General features: G+C 35.6%; 1 protein-coding gene across 1 annotated transcript in view; it reads left to right on the top strand.

Annotated features, from left to right (window-relative positions):
• The window catches only part of LOC149830043 (ubiquitin carboxyl-terminal hydrolase 6-like), a 102,714-nt gene that overhangs the window by 73,734 nt on the left and 4,568 nt on the right, over window positions 1-24,412 (top strand). The window contains exons 9-14 of the mRNA XM_090016281.1: window positions 959-1,009; window positions 4,102-4,210; window positions 22,951-23,039; window positions 23,122-23,191; window positions 23,339-23,419; window positions 23,877-23,966. Of these exons, the coding sequence (XP_089872407.1) occupies window positions 959-1,009; window positions 4,102-4,210; window positions 22,951-23,039; window positions 23,122-23,191; window positions 23,339-23,419; window positions 23,877-23,966 (490 nt within the window). The remainder of the gene's footprint in view (window positions 1-958; window positions 1,010-4,101; window positions 4,211-22,950; window positions 23,040-23,121; window positions 23,192-23,338; window positions 23,420-23,876; window positions 23,967-24,412) is intronic.

Below are 24,412 nucleotides of genomic sequence, written 5' to 3'. Positions count from 1 at the left end.
TACACAAAACCATTAAAATCCGAACCAGTTGGATCGATTTTCACACTAATGTTGGTCTAATATCAGAAATAGCATATCGAAGTCTGATATAGGGTCGAACCAGCAAATGAAACCCAAATACAAGTTATTGCCAGAAATAATGCCCAAAATCTTTTTGAAATCCAGCCAAAACACCAAAAACAATGCCCAGGATTGATACCAAAGGCTTTGTTAACCAAAAATGACCCTATTACAATTAATCGAAGCCACCAAGTGCCCTTGAGATCAGAATCAACAAATTTTAACAATCTGAACACTATTCATTCCCAAATCCAGAAAATACTAGAATCATAAAAAATCCAAATTTCATCAAGTATTCGCGATTCTTGATTTGTGTGGCTTCTAAAATCAAGCTCTAACATTTACATACCTCAATCTGACGAAATTCCCAAGTTCGTATGGACGTCATCCTTGAGGCGAACAATTCGATAAGGCACTGTAGCACAGTAGAACAAGATTGAAGCTTCTAAACCATCTATCCCTCTTTTGATCTCTCAGTTTCTCACAGCCCACCTTCACACAACACTATCTCTTCTTGAATATGGCTCTGATACCATATTAATCAAGAGAAAGATGAATGCATGAGGAGATAATAAGAAACTCCTACAAGAGAACTTCAATAGCTCAAAACCAAAGAGAATTCAACCATAAAAGGGGGACGCCTCTTCAGCCTCACTGCAGGACAACTATCTGAAAAAATTAAAAAATACCCCTAGAAAGAATGAGATACACATACATGTACAATAAAGGGGTATTACACTAAATGGTAATATACATATGATACACAATATTATCTATTTTTGTTACTATTTTCACCTGCTTGCCTGCCCACAGGTTTGTGTTTAGTTGCTTCTGATCAATTTATAGATACCTTCAAGTTCCATCAGGTCCAGTGGTTAACTCATTAATTTGGATGTAGGTTAAATCATGAGACTGTGAAGTCCCTCTTTGGAATTGAACTTGTTAGCAGGTGATTGTGGTTCTTAGCTAATATGTTTCTCATCTTGTTAACATGATTGGCTTGCTTTCAATCTGTACTGGTATGTTGAAATTTATATTTTGGAATCTAATTATTAGTTTTACACTGGGACTCCTTGAAAGAACTTTGGATATTTGTTGCAGACTGTATACCTTCTCATCCCATAAAATCAGTTGTGGAGTCAATTATCAGCATGCATAAGCAATTATTTCCATGGACAATTATAAATATTCAGTGCACAATGCAGTATATTGTTTTCTGCTTATGCTAGTTTTTTCTTGCATAGATTGAGTACCCCTGCACTTGTTAAACATTGAGAAATGCAGACCTGTATATGATGCTGTCTTCAGCATAACTTTAAAAAAATTTCCAGCAATACCTGACAACAGTATTCACAATCCTAAATTAAAACAGATTTGAGTATATCCAATTAGTAGGTGAACAAAAATGTTATAATATAACTAGTTCTTTTATAAACAATGTGTTCGTAGAAAGCAAAGAGAACAAGTAGATAAACAATTTGAGACAAGGTTGTCCATATTGTACGATACAGTACGATACGTATCGTTACTTTTAGGGTTTACGATACGGTATGATACGTATTGTTACTTTTGGGGTTTACAATACGATACACACTCGTATCTCGCGATACGAGTGTGTATCATATCCGTATTGGGTGTATCATATGATACACCTCTGTATCGTGCCATATCGTACGATACATGGCTTATCGTACGATACACCTTCAGTGCACTTTAAAACGGCTAAAAATTATTATTTTTTCATTTTGGTTTTAAATACCTTTTGTGGGCCTTGTCTAGAGGCCATTAGAAGTGCATTTCCACTCTTTTTTTCACCCAAAGAAGTGGGTTAAAAAAAATGCATTTCCATCATTTTAAAATAAAAATTGCATTTCCATCATTTTTTCACTCAAGAAAATGGGTTAAGGTAAAAAAATCTTTGTTATGAGTAAAATTACAAAGCTACGCTCCAATTTTTTTTTGCCTTGGGGGGGCGCTACCCCTCTACAACCTCCCACCAACTTATTGCATCTGCGAAAATTAAAGATTTATATCAAGATAGAAATCAAGCTCCACACTCCAACAAAGATGACATCAGATGATCTAGCATGACAATAGGGCACTCAAGTAATGAGTGGAAACCGATTAAAAATAGAGTGTATTTTTACTATTTTTTTTTATTTTTCTTGAATTTTTTGCCTTTGTTGAAAATTTGTATTACAGATTTATGATACAATACAATATGATACGATATGGTGTTACTATTAACCCGATTGATATGGGTAATGATACGCTACTTACAACCTTGATTTGAGATACTCAAATACTGGACAACATTTTAAATATAAATTTAGCTTGTCAAAATTCCCTTTTCCCCCATTTTACTTCCGATATTGGTTCCCAGCTAAGTCACACGGACTCGGCTAAAAGGTCGACGCACCCGACACGGGTGCGGCTTTTGGACACTGGGCGGACACGGTCAACTAAGTGTCAGACTCGGTCAATGCATTGGGGCTGAGTCTATTTTCGTCCATTTGTAGGGCAAAAGACGTATAAAAACTAAAAAAAAATCGATCTTCAATCTTCTTCCTCCTTTATGTGTTATATTTTGGTAAGTTTGTGTTGTTACTTCAATAGAATTGCTTTTTTATTTTTGATTTAAAATTTACAATCTTATTATTTACAATCTTTTATATATATATATATTATATATATATATATATATCCCCGTCCCCGTGTTTTTGAAATTGCTCCGCACCCATGTGACATAGGTTCCCAGGTGCTTCTTATTCCCTCCCTAAGCAGCTTCTTGTACATTTGTGTTTCTTTCTTTTAACCTTCTTTATGACAAGCTAGGCTCTTTGTGTTATGTATGTCTTTCCTATGGAAGGCTTGTCTATATATCCTCAGATTTGGGCCAGTTTATTCTCAGTTTTCGTCACACTGTTTGCTTCCATCATCATTCATATGAATAATGCTGTACAGGGAAAAAACAAGAAATGCAATGACATATGATATTCCTGAGCTTATACTGCTTTTCTTACCTCCTTTTTCTCACTATCTGAATTTAACTGAGTTTCAGTTATTTGGATAGTTGTGAATGTGAAACCTATTGGTGGAAAAAATAAGAATTGCAATGACATATGATATGCCAGAGCTTATACTGCTTTTCTTACCTCCTTTTTCTCACTATCTGAATTTAACTGTGTTTCAGTTATTTGGATAGTTGTGAATGTGAAACCTATTGGTGGAAAAAATAAGAAATGCAATGACATGATATGCCAGAGCTTATACTGCTTTTCTTACCTCCTTTTTCTCACTATCTGAATTTAACTGAGTCTCAGTTATTTGGATAGTTGTGAATGTGAAACCTATTGGTGGTCAGCTGCTAGTTATAGGACTCATTTCTTTTCTTTTGGTAATTCATGTATCATATATTATAGATTGGAAAAAGCTTTTCATGGCTCCTGTATGACAGACCGATAGTGTTCTATAAATTAATCAAACAGCAATACAGAGTGCCACAATACCATTTGTACAAACCAGGGTTAATTTCAGAATTGACAAGAATGTGAGGGATGCTTCTGGACAAACTTCTGTAACGTTACAGGCTGCAACAAATGGTTGTTAGAAATTATTTTTCAATTTCACAGCTGGATTGGGTATTCCTTCCCATACACATTCATTTGGATTGCTGACACGAGAATCATACTGTAGACCTGCATGCATCTTATCTGGCTGTTATATGACAATATGAGCACCGAGAAATTTCTAAACTTTCACTATAGGGCAGTGACTGATTGTAAATATTTTGGGTAATTCATGAATAGAATTTTCCTTTTATCCACCAAACACCCCACATCCCCCCCCCCCCCCCCCCCCAACAAAAAGACTGGTAAACTCTGATATAAATGTCATGATTACAGCTTTAGTCCCTGCAAGGTTGAATGCTGTCACTCCTTATAAGTTTTAGCACTAAATTTCATGTTTAACACTATTACTTTTTTCTGTGAATTACTCAAATCCCTGCTTGAAATGCCTTTTGATTTTTTGGTCCATCAGGGTCCACTGCAAAGAAAGTGGTGAAGAAAGTTCAGAGAAAGAGTCGGTATACTCTCTCAAGTGTCACATATCACAAGAAGTGAACCATTTGCATGAAGGCTTAAAGCATGTAAGAAGCTTCCTCAAATAGTTATTAATTTTAGAGAGATCTTGCATATATATAATCTTGGATCTAACTCGAATTTTTAGAATCAAGGCAGGTTTACCTTTTGCTTTAAATCAGTAATTATTGACTTTCTTAAAGTTGCCTACAATTTTTTACTATTTACTAGAGGGCCATGTCTTTTCTCCCAATAAAAGTGGATTTTGGGTTTTCACCATAATTTTATGTTTTCAATCAGTATAAACTCAGTTCGCTCTGGAGATGCGATGTGAATCGTGGCATGCCTGAGCAGCCAGTATGAATTAGAGGTCTGACAAACATGGATAACTTGGAATAAGGGACTTGAGCAAACTGCCTTTGATGGCCCTTGTGTTCCTGAGTCTCTAAGGCACGTCATTTTAAAGGAAGATGGCTACAATGTTAAGGATGTTAAAATGTACATATGCTAATATGTATAATATATATATTTCTCCATTTCTTATTTTTATTTTATTATCTTTTGTATCTAGTTCATCTCATGTATATACTTTTGAAGTAGATAGGCTGACTAGTCAACTAAAAGTTGACTAGTCTTGGAGCCATTGGAGCTAGTCCAAAAGCTACAAATAGAGCGGTTGGACTAGCTCCAACGACTCTATTTGAGTCTTTTTCCCCCCCTCATCTCATGTATATAAATAGGGGTCACCCCCTCTTCAAAAGTATGTTTCTTACATTTTAGTGGATGAATAAAATACTTATTTTTAAGTGTTCTTGTGAATACCCCTTGTGTGGGTTTTGGTAGTGTGCCCTTTTGTGAACACTTCTTTTTCTCTTGGATCCTTGGAGGACATATTTTGTGTTTTTGGAAGATTCTTGTTTTTTTACATGGTTTCAGAGCAAGGTTGCTCTTGACTCTTAAGGATTGCGTGCTGCCTCATTTTTATTGAATACCCCTTGGGTGACCCCCCCCCACTTAGATCACTTAGATTCCCGTATGGGTTGGGAGATGGAGTTTCCCCATATGAGACTCTATCTCCAACCTTCCTTTCCTAATCTCTTTATGTTGACTTTTCCACTTTTTATTTCTTTCTTTTTTAATACTTTTTTTTCTACTCAACCAAACTGGGCTCTTCTAGAGACCCCAACTATTTGGTAACTACCATGTCTAAATGAAATTCAGAATTAATTATTTTTAATATTAATTTAATTACTTATTAATTAATAAATATCCAAAAAAATCCAAAGGGTGTATTACCCCTCTAGGAGTCTTTTTAACTTTAAATTTCCTTAAATTAAAATTGTATATTGAATTTAAAGATTTAATTTTGTTGGAACTAAATATTGGATCTGGATCCATATCCATAACCAATATCCATATGGATTTTGAACTAGATCAAATCCTAATTAATATGGGTCTTGGACTAGGTCCAGATCCATATTAACTTAGATCATACGAATTGGATCCAGTCCGATCCAATCCAAACCCGGTCTTATTGAGCTGGGCCTTTTTTGAAAAATTACGATTTTCAGGCTAACCGTAGCCCGAATTCAGGAAAATAAAGTATCGTTGAATTAAGAATTTCGAGGCACATCTAATGATATATAACTTGAATTTTGCCTTCGAGTTTTGCTCGAATTTCGCTTGATTTTAAATGTCGAAAATAAAAGTTTTTAGCACATTTCAATTGGCTCGTTTAGGTCTTGTCGATGAGACCTGGGCCAAGCCCAGATTCAATTGATACCGCCTAATATCGAGTATTTTACCAATGTTTCTACAACACTTAGCCAAAATTTAACTTAATGTAAAAACACACTATATTACACTTGAGGAAAAGGATTATATCTCAAATAAAATAAGCATATGCATTGTGTTTCAAATAAAATAGTAGTTCTTGGTATCCATCGTACTCTGAATAAAATATTATAAAGATACATATATTTTGAATAAAATAATACTTTTTGCTGTGCGAAAATAAAATATTAAAAGCATGCATAGAACAACGTGCATCTCTGCTTAGCTCAAGAATAGGGCTCTGGGTTCAGAGAACCTTACTAACAATAGAATAGTCCACTCCAAATAAAAAAGGAAAGGAAAATGGTTGCATCCCCAAAAGAGGCCAAGTATCTAGAAACGTTTTCGGTATACAGTAGTGTGTAGGGCATACTTCCGTTCTGAGATTGGCTCGTGTATGAGCTTGAAATAAAGTAACTCTCAAAGTGCGAAACAAAGCATTATCTGATAAATAAAACATGCCTACACACAAAACTTAAGATATTGATCTGCCTCATTGGAGAAATACTCGTATATTCAGATCAAGTACTGATTGGGTCGGGTACACATACATGACTCTAGTTATTACTCAAAAAATGAGTAATTGGATTATTGAACCCTCATTCTCGCCTACACAATGTATGACACTTAAAATAATCCCTGTAATAAAGATAACCCTTCTAACTCATTCTGTTATGACCTCTACCTTTGAGAAGGTAGATGGTACAACCTCGAGTGATTTCGTTCTGATTTTTGGGAGCGAGGCGTCCTAGTGGTCTCCACTCACTCGTAGGTCTACGGAGGCTGGGGCTATCCATGTGTTCTAGGTGATAGATCCCCAACTACTGCAGTAGTCTATGATGCATCTTACTTTCTGTTCTGCCTTAGCAGTGATTCTCTCGATCACGGACCACCTGCTTTTGGGTCCGCTACAGTTAGGTACCCAAGATTAAAACATCTGACAATAATATATACCCGGGATGTCTCGGTTGTTTGCGATGGTCTTCTTCCACGTATCATGGTGGATGGTTAATTATCGAAACAAAGACCCTTTTTAATCACAGTTTGAAATGAAAATCTGCCCTAATTATGCAAACAATTTTGTTATGTATTGTCTTACTTTTCAGAAAAAATGTTTTATCTAAATTGACTGAATATGTTTAATATTCTGAATTACTGGAATTGGTATAGACTTACCAGACTATCTGAAGTCTAACCCTTTAATGGGTTTTTGTTCAGGTACAGGTCAGTGAATGCAATGGGACAGGAGCGGCATCGAGGAACTAGTACTCTCCGGAGGATCCAAGGACCTGCTTGGGACTTTTGTTCGTAATATTTTGTATTCTCAAATTTTGAACTATCTGTACATTTTGTCAGAAATGATATAAATAATATTTTGGTTTTCACTTTGATAATAGTTGTCTTATTTCACCCCTGTGGCTCGCTCAAAATTTTCAAAACCGGACTCAATATTAAATCGTTTTCCACTGCCAACATTTAAAAAAGAAAAATTTTCAATTTTTTTTGGTAAAATTGTGGGGCGTCACTTATGTAGCATGATTAAATAGCATGTTATTGCATAGGTGAATCATGACTCCATTTGTTTTAATGTTTCTTGGGATTCTTGCATATATGAAATTGTATTTGAGATATTCCATGAAGGTTTTGTAATTCTTAGATTATGAATGTTAATGTTTTAGCAAGATTAACATAAATATGATCAAAGAGGTATTGTATGATGTTGTAAATATGTTTAGAGCATCAAAAATCATGATTATATGAATTTCACGATGATTCTTGTTCTTGCTTAATAGATCTTACATGAGTTTGAATTTTGGCTATTCTGTATTCGTTTTTTTGTTCCGAGCAGTTTCAGAAAAAAATTGATATCTTTATGAAAATGAAGTCAATAAATAAAAAGAAAAATACTGGAATGTTCTACACATCCAGGTTTTGAATTTAGAATATTGTTTTGTTTCGTTTGGTTCAATTTTGAGGCCGAAATCTCCATTGCAACAAAGCACAGGTTTTCTGCCCTATCAACAGGACTGTTCCGACCAAAGATTTTGAAAGTTCTAAAATCCTAATCAAAACTGATCAAAATAAATTATGAAAAATCTGGGTGAAAGTTTACGTGTATCAAAATTTTCCTGAATTTATTACGATGAATTTTGCAGTTCTCTTTCTTGGACTGTGTTCTTAAGATGTTGGGGCAATCCCAATAAAATATTGAGAGTAAAATTCGGTTCCTATGATTTTTGGTGGGTTTTTCAAAATCGGGTTAACAGAGATTTGAATTACACAATATGGTATGTGTTGATGCCTGGTCGTATTTTACTTTGTGCAGCATGTTTATTGATGCTTAAATGAGATATTGGACTGATATGTATGTTAACTGAATGCATTTCATTATTAATTGAATTAGACTTGTATAAATATCAATGATTAGCCTACCTTGACTGTGTAAATGTATAATGATTACATTATTGTATTGATTTTTATGGTAGAGACTAATCGAAAGCATGCATAGAGTGTCATGAATATTGTTGCATATGAATCTTGAATGTGGGTGCATGTTTGCATTGGCACGATTAACAAGCGAGTTAATTAAGAAATCAAAATAAAATTAATTCTCTTGGGGCTTATTAAGAGAGTAAGCATGGTACTGATGGTTCTATGGGATATTGGTTTAGCACGGAAGGTTGCTTTTGTCTCCTATCCACAGGACCAATATCTAGGGGAACTACTACAATTTGTCTACAGTGTGATGAGTAAGACTCATGAGAAAAATTTGATATATCAGCATTGCAGGAGTTGAGAACTCTCTCTATAAAATTATATTCCCTCTCCGGAGTATGCACAGTTGGGGCGTGTGTTAAAGTATAATACATGGAATGACCAAAATGCTCCTGATATACGTATTTTTTTAAATATATGTATATCAGGGATTACATACTATTTTAACACTCTCTCTCAAACTTACGGTGAGATCTCCGAAAGTTTACTAAGAAGATACAAGAATCTTGGCAGAGAAAGGGCTTTGGTGAAGAAACTTGTAATCTGAAACTCAAACTGAACATAGGGTAAGATAATTGTCTCCTTCAAATATTCTTTACGAACGTAGTGACAATCCATTTCAATGTATTATGTTCACTCATGAAATGTATGATTGTTGGCAATGTATATGACACTTTTGTTGTCGCAGCATAATTTTAAAGGCTCTTAAATATCAACTCCCATATCTAAAAGTAATGCTCGCATCCACACAACTTCGGTGGTTGTTGTAACCATTGCCCTATACTCGGCTTCAGTGAAGGATAAAGACACCTTTTGTTGTTTCTTGCATCGCCAAGAAATGAGAGAATCACCTAAAAATCCACAAAAACCAATAGTTGAGTGACGGTTATTGGGATCTCCTCTCCAGTCAGAATCAATATAAGCAGTAAGATTTAAAGATGAGGAAGAGGATAAGAATAACCCTTTAGAAATAGTTTTCTGGATGTATCGAACTATTTTCAATATTTCACTCATGTGAACTGATGTGGGTGCATGTTGAAACTGGCTGGCATTATGTACGACATGCGCAATGTCAGGTCTAGAAATAAAAATGTACATTAGCGATCCGATAAGTTGCCTATAAGGAGTTGGATCATTTAATAGTACTCCATCTTCAACTCTCATTTTTGCATTTATCATCTCAGGTGTGTCCGCACACTTTGTGTCAGTGATTCCCGAACGTGCAACAATATATGCTGCAAACTTGATTTGAGATGAAATGTATCCTCTTGGCAAGTAAGCTACTTCAATTTCTAAGAAATATCTCAAAAAACCAAGGTCAGTCATATCAAAAGACCTTTTAAGCATAACTTTAATTTCTTCAATTTCCTTATGATCATTGCTCGTGATGATCATATTATTAACATACAAAAGAATAATAATAAGTGAGGTACATGTAGATCTTACAAACAAAGCAGTGTCAGTGTAACAGGACTTAAAACCAAAGTTCAATATAATATTACTAAACCGATCATACCATGCTTTAGGGGCTTGCTTAAGTCCATACAAAGCCTTTTAAAGTCGAAGAACCATACCCTTTTCGATAGTCAAACCGGGAGGAGGATCCATGTACACTTCTTAATTTAAATTTTAATTTAGAAATGCATTTTTAACATCTAATTGATAAATAGGTCATTTTCTAATAGACGCTACTGCAATAGAGTCCTAATTGTGGTCATACGGGCTACTGAGTATAATGTCTCCTCATAATCTATTCCATATTCTCGAGAGTATCCTTTTGCAACTAATCGTGCTTTATACCTTTCTAGGGACCCATCACTTTTTGTTTTGATTTTAAAGACCCATCTACACCCTATAGTCTTATTTCCCTTGGGAAGATGTTGAATTGTCTAGGTATGAGCTTTATGCAATGCATCTAAATCTATCTTCATGGCTTTGTGAAAGTATCTCCAATAAGATACTAATATCAAGACCTTAATATTCTTGATAATAAACCCACCACGAATGCATAATAAGAACACTTTAGAACACTTTGTGCACAAAGGCACAACTCACAAATGCACAAAGGCATAAAAACAATGGAATCGATTTATTGAGAACTTGGGCTTTGACTCAAAGCCATAAGAAATACAAGGGGGTGAAACCCCTATTTATAACAACACAAGAGGAGCCTTAGAGGGGCTCCACTCATAGACGTTGGAGCCCCTCCAACCGTCACAAATGTGACCGTTGGAGAGGGCCCAACGTCTATGTTAGTGGGCCCCCCAAGGTACCTTTTGGTACTTTACAAAAAGAAAATAAAAAATAAAAGAAAAAGAAAACTAAAACAAATTACAATCACATTCATAAGGTGAATGTGCGTAAAATAGAGGAAAAGACTAATCTACCCCTACGGCTAAACAAAACAGAAATATATATTTTATATATATAATAAGTAGATACATATACATATATATTAATATATGTATATGTATTACCTTATATATATAAAATATATGTATTATATTGAATGATTAGGTATGTAATTTAACACCCCCCCTCAAACTTAGGGCAGGATGACCGAGAGTTTGCTAAGAAGAAAGTTGAAACGCGGAGCACACAAGGCTTTAGTGAAGAAGTCCGCCAATTGATATTCGGACGTGACATATGGAAGGTCAATGATTCCTTTGAGGTACGCCTCCCGAACGTAGTGACAATCTATCTCTATGTGTTTGGTCCGCTCATGAAAAGTGTGATTTTTAGCAATATAAATCGCTCTTTTGTTGTCACAGCAAAGCTTGGTAGGCCCTTCAATAGTGATCCCCATGTCTTCCAACAACTGATGAATCCAAACAATTTCCATGGTAGTAGTCGCCATGGCACGATATTCCTCTTCAGTTGATGATAGAGACACCTTTTGCTGCTTCTTACATCTCCATGAGATTAATGAGTCTCCTAAGAATACACAAAAACCAGTGGTGGAGTGACGGTTATTTGGGTCACCTCCCCAATCAGAGTCATTATAAGCAATTAATCTTAACTCAGAAGAAGAAGACAGAAAAACTTCCTTATTAATAGTGTGCTTTAGGTATCTTACGACACGTAAGATAGCACCCATGTGAACAGAAGTTGGTGCATGCTGAAACTGACTTGCCGTATGCACCACATGTGAGATATCTGGTCTCGTGATACTTAGGTACATCAACGATCCTACTAGTTGCCTGTAGGGAGTAGGATCAGAGAGAGGAACACCATCATCAATCTTCATTTTAGCTCTTACTATAGCAGGAGTTTCACAAATTTTATCATCTGTAATACCTGACCTGTCAATAATCTCAGATGCAAGCTTAGTTTGAGACAAAAAATATCCTCTATGAGAGTAAGCTACCGCAATACCCAAAAAATAAGTTAAGAAGCCTAAGTCAGACATTTCAAACTTATCCTTTAAAATGGATTTTATGCTTTTAATCCCTTTAGAATCGCTCCCAGTTATAAGCATGTCATCCACATAAAGTAGTAGAATAACAATCTCTGCATTAGATTTTCTAACAAACAAAGCAGTATCAGTAAAGCAGGATGAGAAATCATTTTCTAACATTACGAAGTTAAACCTATCATACCAAGCCTTGGGAGCTTGTTTCAAACCATAAAGTGCTTTCCGAAGACGAAACACTTTTTCTTTAGGATACTTTATTCCAGGAGGAGCATCCATATATACTTCTTCGTTTAGATCTCCGTTTAAAAACGCATTCTTAACATCCATCTGATAGATGTTTCATTTATTAATTGAAGCAACGGTTATAAGACATCGGACGGTTACCATTCGAGCAACGGGGGCAAAAGTCTCCTCATAATCAATCCCATATTTTTGACCATATCCTTTTGCAACTAAGCGAGCCTTATATCTCTCAAGAGACTCATCACTCTTAGTTTTGACTTTAAATACCCATCTACACTCTATTGCTTTCTTGTCTTTAGGAAGGTCTTGAAACTCCCAGGTCTTTGCTTTCTTTAGAGCTTCAAGTTCATTATTCATAGCGACTATCCATTCCGGGCATTTTCGTGCTTCCTCGAAATCCCTAGGTTTTGTGTACGAGTGAATGGCGCTTAGACAGACTCTATATTTTGGTGAAAAGGACTCATATGAGATGAACCTAGAAGGGGGTCTTCTTGATCTTTCGGTCCTACGAAGATTTCCTTCACTTGAAGGGGTAGACTCACTATCATATCTTTCGAGGGCACTTCTAAAAGTATTCCTATCTTTATGAGAGTAGGTTATAGGATCTCTATGTGGTTCTTCATTGATGTGTTGATCAGAATGAGTTTCATTATTATTCAAGTCATTTTGATTTGTTTCATCATCACTAGTATCATCATCTTCAGTTAATAAATCAAACAGAAAAGAATAGTCTATATTCTCGTCATTAGTTTCAAGTTTTTCGAAACCACTAATATTTTTCAAGAAGCTTACATTTCTGGAAACATATAGTTTATCACTTTTAACATCATAACAGCGAAAGCCTTTATGAGTTTCAGAATAACCAAGAAAGGCACAAGGAATGGCCTTAGGGGAGAGTTTGTCATTTTTATCACTAAGGACAAAACATTTACATCCAAAAACCCTTAACCTGCTATAATCAGGTTCTTTTTCGTATAATTTTTTAAATGGGGAAATCTTGTTCAAGTTTTTAGATGGAAGTCTATTTATGAGATAGACAGAAGTAAGAGCGGCCTCCGCCCAAAGTTTTTTCAGAATATTTTGGGAAATGAGCAAAGTTCGTGTGGTTTCAATAATATGCCTATGTTTTCGTTCAGCCAACCCATTTTGTTGGGGGGTTTTAGGACGAGACTTTTGATGTAGAATTCCATAATTTTCAAGATAGCTTTTGAATTCATTGGAAAGGTATTCGCCACCCGAATCGGTTCTAAGAATTTTTAAATTTTCATTGAATTGATTTAAAACCATCATATGAAATGTTTTAAAAGTTGAAAAAACTTCATGTTTATGTTTAAGAAAATATATCCAACTAAACCTAGTGAAGTCGTCCACAAAGATAACATAGTAAGAGAAACCTCCCTTGGATATCACCGGAGCCCATACATCGGAGTGAACGATTTCAAAAGGTTTTGTTGTAAATATGGATCTTTGAGGAAAAGGAAGACTTCTCATTTTTCCAAGAATACATTCATTACAAACAAAATTTTCATTACAAAGATGCTTAATAAAAGGCAAATAAGAGATTTTAACAATGTTGGGATGACCCAATCTCTTATGCCATAAATGAATATCTTTGTTTTGAGCAACATTACAAAATTGATTCTTGGGAATTTTAAGAAAATCAACATAGTAGAGGTCTCCTCTCCTAGAGCCTTCCCCAATCAACTTCCCGGACTGGCGATCCTGTATCCAACATTTATCAGAAGAGAATTTTATATCGCAACCACAGTCCGAGAGTTGAGAAACGGAAAGTAAATTTAAGTTTAGTTTTGGTATAAGACGAATTTTTGGGATAAAGAAGTCTTGTTTTTCAAAATTGCCCATTCCTTTAATTTCAAGAGGTGTTTCATCCGCCGTTGAGACAAAAGATGGAAGACAATTTTTAGAATAATCAGAAAGAAAACAATGGCTTGGAGTCATATGAAACGAAGCACCGGAATCAAGTAGCCAAGATGTCTTACCAAGAGAGGAAGAGGATGACATAGCGGCTCCAGAAATGCCTCCTTTGAGAAGAGGTTGAAGAGCATCCATAATTTGATGAAGCGAAAGAGGTTCATTTGATGTCGAAGGCCGTTCCTCCGATTGGGATGCTAAAGCCGCTGCAAGAAATTTCTTCCATTTGGGACAATTGGGTTTGATATGTCCCGGTTCTTTACAAAAATGGCAAGTTAATTTGCTATAATCTCTCTTGCCATATCGATCATTTTGCCCTAAATTTTTTAAATGGGGTGGTTTGTAGGTCTTCAAATTATTTTCGGGTCTTGACACAACATTAACCACTTCATAATCACTTTGAGAAGGTGTAGCAAGGATGCTTGGGTTATTTTTACTGATCCCCATACGGGTTTCCTCACCACTTAGCTTGGTGATGACATATTCAATAGAGGGGGATGTGAAAGCGGATAGAAGAGAGGACCGAATTTGCTCAAATTCGGGTCTAAGACCATTTAGGAAGTTGAAAAATCGATCTTCCTCTAGTTGTTTGTGCCTTAATTCAATAGCTTCTCCGCTCCATTTTGGTTCGAGCATGGCAAGCTCGTCCCAAATAGATGATAATTCGGCAAAATATTCCCGAATAGATAAATCATTTTGTTGAAGAGTCAAGGCTTTCTTTTGGAGATAGTATTTGTGAGACAAGTCCCTTGAAGTATACGTTTTTTCAAGGTATAACCAAGCTTCAGAGGCCCTTTTAAACTTAATGATGTTGGCACTGATCTTGGTTTCGACGGATGAAAAAATCCAAGACAATATTTTGAAGTTCTTCATTTCCCACTCATCATGCTTTTTGGAATATTCTTCTAAGGCCTTTTGTCTATCTTCTCCTTCAAGAATCTTAATTTCCCCTTTCTCTATAATAGAAAGTTTGGGTTCGGGTTCCGATATAGAACCTTGAACGTAACCCCAAAGGCCTTTCCCTTTGATATGGGCTTCCATATTGCCGACCCAAACATGGTAGTTCGAACCACTAAGTTTAAACCCAAGGGAGAAGTGAGAGTCTTTTTCACCCATTAGAGAGAAGAGAAGATGGAAAATAATGCGTACCTTAACGGTTTTTCAAACTTTTCTTGACAAAAGTTGCTTCTAAAATATTGCCCGAAGTAAATGCTTTACTCCAAAACTTCACTAGCTTGAGGGCACATTTTTCGAGGTACTTCACAAGAGACGAGATGCACGATCCTCCTCCTTCCAACGAGGCTTTGATACCATGTGAAAGTATCTCCAATAAGATACTAATATCAAGAACTTAATATTCTTGATAATAAACCCACCACGAATGCACAATAAGAACACTTGTGCAGGAAGGTACAACTCACAAATAACTCACAAATGCACAAAGGCATAAAAACAATGGAATCGATTTATTGAGAACTTGGGCTTTGACTCAAAGCCATAAGAAATACAAGGGGGTGAAACCCCTATTTATAACAACAAAAGAGAAGCCCTGGAGGGGCTCCACTCATAGACGTTGGAGCCCCTCCAACGGTCACAAATGTGACCGTTGGAGAGGGCTCAACGTCTATGTTAGTGGGGCCCCCAAGGTACCTTTTGGTACTTTACAAAAAGAAAATAAAAAATAAAAGAAAAAGAAAACTAAAACAAATTACAATCACATTCATAAGGTGAATGTGCGTAAAATAGAGGAAAAGACTAATCTACCCCTACGGCTAAACAAAACAGAAATATATATTTTATATATATAATAAGTAGATACATATACATATATATTAATATATGTATATGTATTACCTTATATATATAAAATATATATATTACATTGAATGATTAGGTATATAATTTAACAGGCTTCTACCCACTCGTCTATGTTTTTAGCTTCATTATAATTAGATGGTTCATGATATGAATGGATAGCTAGAAGGCAAGCTCTATAGTTTGGAGTAAAAGATTCATATGACACATATCTAGTTGGAGGCCTATGGATTCGTTCAGATCTTTTAACACTAGTTTTCTCAATATTTGTTGATTGATTATATCTTTCAAAGGCACATGGATGCTCTCCATTATCTCGTCTAGAATATTGTAAGAGATTTGGGGATGATTCTCTTTCTTCACTAGAGTCATTAATAGACTCGAAATTTGCAATGTCATTAACAATTTCATTATTTGATTTAGGTAATAAATCAAATAAAAAAGCATACTCATTTTCTTCCTTGGGTTTTTCAAAATCAAATCTGTTTTCTTTTTCAAGAAAAATAACATTTCTAGAAACATAAAGTTTGTTATTTGTTTGATTATAGCAATGATAGCCTTTTTTATTCTCGGCATATCCAAGAAAGACACATTCGACAAATTTGCAATGTCATTAACAATTTCATTATTTGATTTAGGTAATAAATCAAATAAAAAGGCATACTCGTTTTCTTCCTTGGGTTTTTCAAAATCAAATCTGTTTTCTTTTTCAAGAAAAATAACATTTCTAGAAACATAAAGTTTGTTATTTGTTTGATTATAGCAATGATAACCTTTTTTATTCTCGGCATATCCAAGAAAGACACATTTGGCTTTAGGAGAGAATTTGTTATATTTTTCAAGAAGCACAAAACACTTACATCCAAATACCCTTAGTCTTTTCAAGTGAAGAAATTTTAAAAAGTTTTTCAATTGGAGATTTGTTTTTCAAGACTTGAGAAGGCATTCTATTTATTAGGTATACTGCGGTAAGTGCAGTTTCGGCCAAAAATTGTTTTGGAATATTCTTTGAGATAAAAAGGGTTCTAGTATACTCAATAATATGACGATGCTTTCTTTCGAAAATACCATTTTGCTGAGGAGTCCTTGGACAAGATCGTTGGTGTAAAATTTCATGGGTTTTTAGATATGATTGAAATTCATTTGAAAGAAACTTTTCCCCTGAGTCGGAGCGGAAGACTTTAATATTTGTTTTAAATTGGTTTATAACAAGATTATGAAAATTTTTAAAACACGAAAAAACTTCTGATTTAAGCTTGAGGAAGAAAATCCAAGTATGTCTATTGAAATCATCTATGAATATAACATAATATGAATATCCTCCTTTTGACATGACAGGAGTGGGACCCCATACATCCTGCACCAATTCAAAGATTTCACTAGATGAAGAAGTTCTTGATCCAAAAGGTATCATTTGCATTTTTCCAAGTATACAATCTTTACATACAAAATCTTTATCTTTAAAAAAAATATGAGATAGTTTGGATATACTTGGTTGTCCTAATCTTTTATGCCAAATATCTAAATCCATGTCTTTGACATGATTATAAAAAGAGTTTTTGGGTAGACATGAAAAGTTCATGTAATAGAGATCTCCTCTTTTATGACATTGCCCAATCAGCTTCATTGACTGGAGATCCTACACCCAACAAGCCTTAGATGAGAAGAAGACTTTACACCCATTATCAAAAATTTGAGAAACTGAAAAAAGGTTTAAATCTAATTTTGGAATAACTCTTACATTTGGAACAAAAATTAGTATTAGGTACGGATATTATTAATATTATTAGTGTTTATGCACCTCAAGTAGGTTTAGATGATTCCATTAAGCATCAATTTTGGGAAGATTTAGATGGAGTAGTACAAGAGACATCTTATGGAGAAAAGCTTTTCATCGGCGGTGACCTTAATGGACATGTAGGCATTAGTAGGGATGGATTTGAGAATATCCATGGAGGCTATGGTATAGGAGAAAGAAATGAAAGTGGAGAAAGGATTTTAGATTTTTGTTTGTCCTATGATATGATCTTAGCAAACACTTAGGTTTAGGAAGAGGGAGTCTCACCTAGTAACATTTAAAAGTGGGGTTAATACGAGTCAGATAGATTTTTTCCTACTTAGAAAGAGAGATAGGGGTTGTTGCATCGATTGTAAGGTTATACCAGGAGAAAGTGTAGCTACACAACATAGAGTCTTAATTTTAGATCTTAGAATTAGACAATGCCGCAAAAGGGATAGACATAGGATAGATCCTAGAATTAAGTGGTGGGCACTGAAAGGAGCTAAACAAGGAATGTTTGTAGCGCAGGTAGTTAAGGAAGTTGATTGGTGTCTCGAGGAGGATTCAGAATCAATGTGGAATAAGATAGCGGGTGGTATGAGAAAAGTAGCTAAGGAGGTATTGGGTGAGTCTAAAGGCGGTGCACCACTAGGTAAGGATACATCATGGTGGAACGAGGATGTCAAATTAGCTATTAAGGTTAAAAGAGAGTGTTATAGAAATCTAAGTAAGAGTCGTGATAATGAGAATTTGGAGAAGTATATGATAGCAAAGAAGGAAGCTAAAAAAGTTGTTCGAAACGCGAGGGCTAAGGTATATAAGGAGGTTTATGACAAGTTGGATACCAAAGAAGGCGAGAAGGATATTTATAGGCTTGCAAAGATGAGAGATAGGAAATCGAAGGATTTGGGTATGGTTAGATGTATCAAAGATGAAACGCAAAGGGTTTTAGTCAAAGATGAGGAGATTAAGGAGAGATGGAAAGATTATTTTGATAAGCTATTTAATGATAGTCATGCTCAAGATCTTGGAGACTTCTCCATTCCTTTTCATGAGATAAATCGTGACTTCATGCGCAAGATTCAAAAGAAAGAAATTGCAGAGGCTTTGAAGAAAATGAAATCAAGAAGGGCAGTTGGCCCAGATGGTATACCTATCGAGGCTTGGAAATGCTTGGGAGAGAAAGGTTTAGAATGGTTGACAAATCTTTTTAACTTGATTTGGCGAACAAATAAGATGCCTAATGAGTGGAGGAAGAGTACTTTGGTGCCTTTATATAAGAATAAGGGTGATATACAAGATTGCACAAACTATCGTGGTATAAAACTCATGAGTCATACTATGAAACTTTGGGAGAGGGTGATTGAGTCTAGGTTGAGGAAGGTTGTCATGATATCAGAGAATCAATTTGGTTTTATGCCTGGAAGATCAACTATGGAAGCTATACATCTTCTTAGACAACTTATTGAAAGATATAGAGAGAGGAACAAAGATTTGCATATGGTTTTTATTGATTTAGAGAAGGCATACGATAGAGTACCTAGGGACGTTCTCTGGTGGACAATGATGAAGAAAGGTGTTTCTCTCAAGTACATTAGTATAATTAAAGATATGTATGAAGGAGTAGTAACCAATGTCCGCACTTGTGGAGGGGTGACAACCAATTTTCCGATAACGGTTGGGTTACATCAAGGATCTGCTTTAAGCCCTTTCCTATTTGCGATAGTGATGGATGAGCTTACGAGATCAATTCAAGAAAATGTACCGTGGTGTATGTTGTTTGCTGATGATATTGTTTTGATTGATGAGTCTAGAGCTGGGGTTAATGCTAAGTTAGAATTATGGAGACAGACATTGGAAGCTAGAGGTTTTAAGTTGAGTAAGAGTAAGACTGAATATATGGAATGTCGGTTTAGTAAGCAACGAAGTAGTGATGGGAGTGTAGTGAAGCTTGGTGAGCAAGATATACCGGTGAATGATTATTTCAAATATTTGGGATCCATCATTCAAAAGTATGGAGAAATTGATGGAGATGTAAATCATAGGATAAAGGTTGGGTGGATGAAATGGAAAAGTGCTACTGGAGTGCTGTGCGATCGTAGAATGCCATTGCGGTTGAAGGGAAAGTTTTATAGGACGACTATTAGACCCGCTTTACTATATGGTACGGAATGTTGGGCTGCCAAGAGACATCATATTCAAAAAATGAGTGTAGCTGAGATGCGGATGCTTAGATGGATGTGTGGAAATACAATAAAAGATAAGATTCGGAACGAAGAGATACGTAAGAAGGTAGGTGTTGCACCCATTGAAAATAAGATGCGAGAGAATCGTTTACGGTGGTTTGGACATATTCGGCGAAGGCCTAATGATGCTCCAGTTAGAAGGTTGGAGAAATGGGAAAATATATTAGTTAAAAGAGGTCGGGGTAGGCCTAGGAAGACTTGGATGGAGATGATAGGAAAGGATATGAATGCTTTGAACCTCACCGAGGACATGGCGTTGGATAGAAATGATTGGAGGAAAAGGATTCATGTGGAAGACCCAAAATGAATTTCTTTTTTGGTTCATATCGCTGACCCCAATTGTTTTGGGATGAAGGCGTAGTTGTTGTTGTTGTTGTTGTTGTTGTCTTTAAGGTTTTCTATACTTTTGACTTTTAAAGAAGTGCCATCGGCAGTTGACACACATGAAAAGTATGAATTGATGCAATCGGATAGTATGAATTCATTATATGGCATATGAAAAGACGCTCCCAAATCCAAAATCCAATTAGACTTACCTGAAGAAGAAGAGGAAGAGATGGCGGCATCGGATGTAGAATGATTAGCTTTAAGGATGTGTGAAACGGCCTCCGCTATTTGAGCAATTGTCAAATAATTGAAATTACCTTCTTTCTTGATATCTTGAGTTTCTTCGCTTAGAGCAGCTACCTTCTTAAATTTGGGGCAATCTGGTCTTATGTGTCTTGGTTTCTTATAATGATGACAAATGATTTTGCCCTTTTATCTACCCTTTAATCCTCCATGATGTCCTTTTCCATTGTTTTTCCTCTCAAAATGAGAGAGTTTATATGTTTTTACAAAGTTTTTGAGTCTCGCCATGGCAAAAACCTCATCATTTGACTTGTGCATGCCAAGTCTTGTTTCCTTTTGGCAAATTTGCGCAAGAGCATCACTTATAAAAGGAATTAAGGTCCTATGAAGCAAAGAGGACCTAACTTGTTCAAATTACGGCTGGAGGCCATAAAGGAAAGAGAAAAGGTTTTCTCTTTCTATTTGAACTTTTCTCATTTCAATAGCTGAACCTTCCTATTTAGGTTCTAACATGGCTAATTCATCCCAAATAGGGGTTAAAACCCCATAGAAATTTCTCACGCTTTTGTCTCCTTGTTTAGCATTACGTACCTTCTCTTGTAGATAATATAGTCTAACCATATCCTTTTGAATGAAGAAATTCTTTAAGAAGATCCATGCATCGCAAGCCTTCTTGAACTTGATGATGTTGGTGGCAATCTTAAATTTCATGGTATTCATAAGCCATGAGAGAATTTGAGCGTTGCTTGCTTCCCAATCTTCTAACTTATCTTGGTATTCTTGTAAAGCCTTTTCATTTTTTTCTTCGGACAACACTTTGACTTGATCTCTTTCTCTTCTAGTCAATTTGAGTTGGGGTTCATTAGTGGAGTCACTAACAAAGCCTCATAGCTTTTTGCCTTTGATGTGATTCTCCATTGTCGTCGCCCGCATCAAATAGTTGTTCTCATTTAGCTTATATGTGATGATGGAGGCGGAATCTCTTTCTCCCATAAAGAATTGCAAAGATTTGAATAGGGGAATGACTAACATGAGCATGAAGAGTACTACCCACAAGACGGATCACTAAGGAAGCCTTTTCAAAGACCTTAGCTCTGATACCATGTAATGAAACAATAGTGCACTATTACAATGTCAATGAAAGGCTATACAAGTGCACAAATATAAAATGGTCACTAATGGACCAACAACAATCTCACAAAGGAGATACCGAATATCACTTTCACAAGTAGAACAAGGATCAAAGCCTTAATAAAAGAGGATTTTATATATTCACACAAAAAATGCTTCAAAGAGCATATTTATAGAGCCTCACTTGCTCACAAAGGGGGGGCAGACTGTCAGCCCCCCAACGGCTACACAAAAAATACATTTAATAAAACAAAAAATAATAAAAAATAAAAAAGGACTTTTCAGTCCCTAATGGACTGTGCTAAAGTACAATACATGAAATGACCAAAATGCCCCTGATATACTTATATTTATAAATATATGTATATCAGGGATTACATACTATTTTAACGATATATTTCTCTATTTCTTATTTTTATTTGATTATCTTTTGTATCTAGTTCAGTTTGAACTAGATATGCTGACTAGTCAACTAAAAGTTGACTAGTCTTGGAGCCGTTGGAGTTAGTCCAACGGCTACAAATAGAGCCATTGGACTAGCTCCAACAACTCTATTTGAGTCTTCTTTTCCCCCTCATCTCATGTACATAAATAGGGGTCACCCCCTCTTCAAAAGTATGCTTCTTGCATTTTAGTGTATGAATAAAATATTTATTTTTAAGTGTTCTTGTGAATACCCCTTATGTGGGTTTTGGTAGTGTGCCCTTTTGTGGACACTTCTTCTTCTTCTCTTGGATTTTTTGAGGACGTATTTTGTGTGTTTGGAAGATTCTTGTTTCTGTACCAAGGATACTCTTCTGTGAACTTTTTTCTTTCATTATGAATGTCAGAGGCTAGGTTTTGTCCTTCATCTTGTACATTATGTTTCATGGAGTTTTCATCAGTCAGCATGGTTTGTGGTTACTGCATATATTGAGAAAGAATGTAACCTTAAGCAGAACTCTGCAAAACATTTGTTTTGGTTTTGCAATGTCCAGAGTTTGAGGGTGGTCAACTCGTCATAGGGTTGTTTGTTAATATTTTACTTTTTTCTTGTTGACACGTTTTTTTTCTAGTTAACATTAAATGTGTATGTCTCTGGCTGTTGCACCACTGATATTTAATATTTTATGATAATTTTAACTGTAATAAAACAACATAGCCCATGCTTTCCCTTCCCCTACTTGCTGGGGATTTCTACGTAATTGGGATTCTTTTGAAGATGTATCATTGTCATCATTGGTCATAAGCCTCGGATGAACTACTGATTAACAGTTTCATTTTTGAAGAGTTCCCAGAAGCAACTCAACTCTGAGTGACTCCTGGCAATTCTTAACCTGAATGTTTACTAGTCTGTGTTGCTTGCAGGGTCTCAAATCAGAGCTAGAGAAGGCTTCTCTTGCCTTGGGGCGAACAGCTTTTTATCTTAAAGAATCGTGTATAGATGCTTTGCCTAGGCAAGTGATCGCCCTTTCTGCAATTCAAATTGTTTTTCACCAGATTGGATAAAAAAACTATGTATTTTGTTGTTGCTTGTAGATATTTGACCATTCAATTTGTTCGCTTTTTCTGGAAAAGAGGAACAAATCAGAAGGCAAAGATTTTGCGGGTAAGGTCTAATTCTTTTGTAAGAGTTGAAAGACATTATTCTTCCAGGAAAGTGCTGGTTCTATCACAACCATTAATATTTTTGTGTTTGTGCTTGTGTTTGTATGGTAACTTATGTGCCATCTTTTTTCTGATATGTTCATCTCAGAAAGTTGACTATCCGCTGGAGTTAGATGTCTTTGACTTGTGTTCAGATGACCTTCGGCAGAAGCTGCAGACTCCTCGACAGGTGCTTGCATGAGAACTTGAACACTAGATAATGATTGTACATCTCCAACTATAAAGCTATAACAGAGTACCATATGGTTCTCCTTAGGCATCCCCCAGTAGTTCAATGTTTTTCCTTTTAATGAAAAAAACCATTAAACTGCTGGGAGATGCCTAAAGTTCATTGTTTGATGTTCTAATTTTATGTCTTCATAACAGTGTTACAAGTGTCATTCTTGGGTTTTACTTGGCAGGGGGACTTGTGAATTTTTTGAAGTAATTTGTTTTATTAGCAAAATCTTGGTATACACAAAATTTTGACTATTAAAATCAGGATAAAATCGTGATACGAAAAGAGCCACTATTTTGAATTATTGTGGTCATGTCATATTCTTTTGATAAAATCATGAGAAATTCAGAGTATCAGCAATATCTGTGTACATAGGTTCATTAAATGATTTTGCTTTTTCATTTTTAAGATCTTAAGAGATGAAGAAAGCGCAAAGCTTGGGTTGAAAACTAACAACAGCAGCAGTTCAGAGGAAAAGGCTGTTGGCATGATAAAGGAGGTATTCATTATGTTTCTTTCTACACCAAATTTACTGTTTGCATCTTGTTCCTCCTGGGAAGTGTTTTTCTTTTATGATCTAGAAATTCTCAGAATTGGAGACTTAGATGATGCAGTTGGTTCTGCCTGTTTACGTTGTAAACTGTCACATAGATGCGGTTGCGGTTGCAGTGATGCGGCACTTTAAAAAAACTTGGGTGTAGGCACTGTAGGGGTGAGGGGAGGGTATATATATGTATATATATATTAACAGTTTTAAGTTAACAATTCATCATCCAATAAATCTAATTAACAATCTACAATTGTTATTCTTCATCAATAAAAAATAACACCACAATTAAATCAACCTTTGATAGGGAGGAGAAGTAAGAAGAAGAAAGACATGAGGAGGAGGAGGAGAAAGACGAAGAAATCGAGAGGACGAGGCAGCGGGGATGGAAGAAAGAA

Source organism: Nuphar pumila, chromosome 8 (assembly GCF_984573655.1).
Source record: "Nuphar pumila chromosome 8, dmNupPumi1.hap1.1, whole genome shotgun sequence".
Lineage (NCBI taxonomy): Eukaryota > Viridiplantae > Streptophyta > Magnoliopsida > Nymphaeales > Nymphaeaceae > Nuphar > Nuphar pumila.
This window is presented reverse-complemented; position numbering and strand designations above follow the sequence as displayed.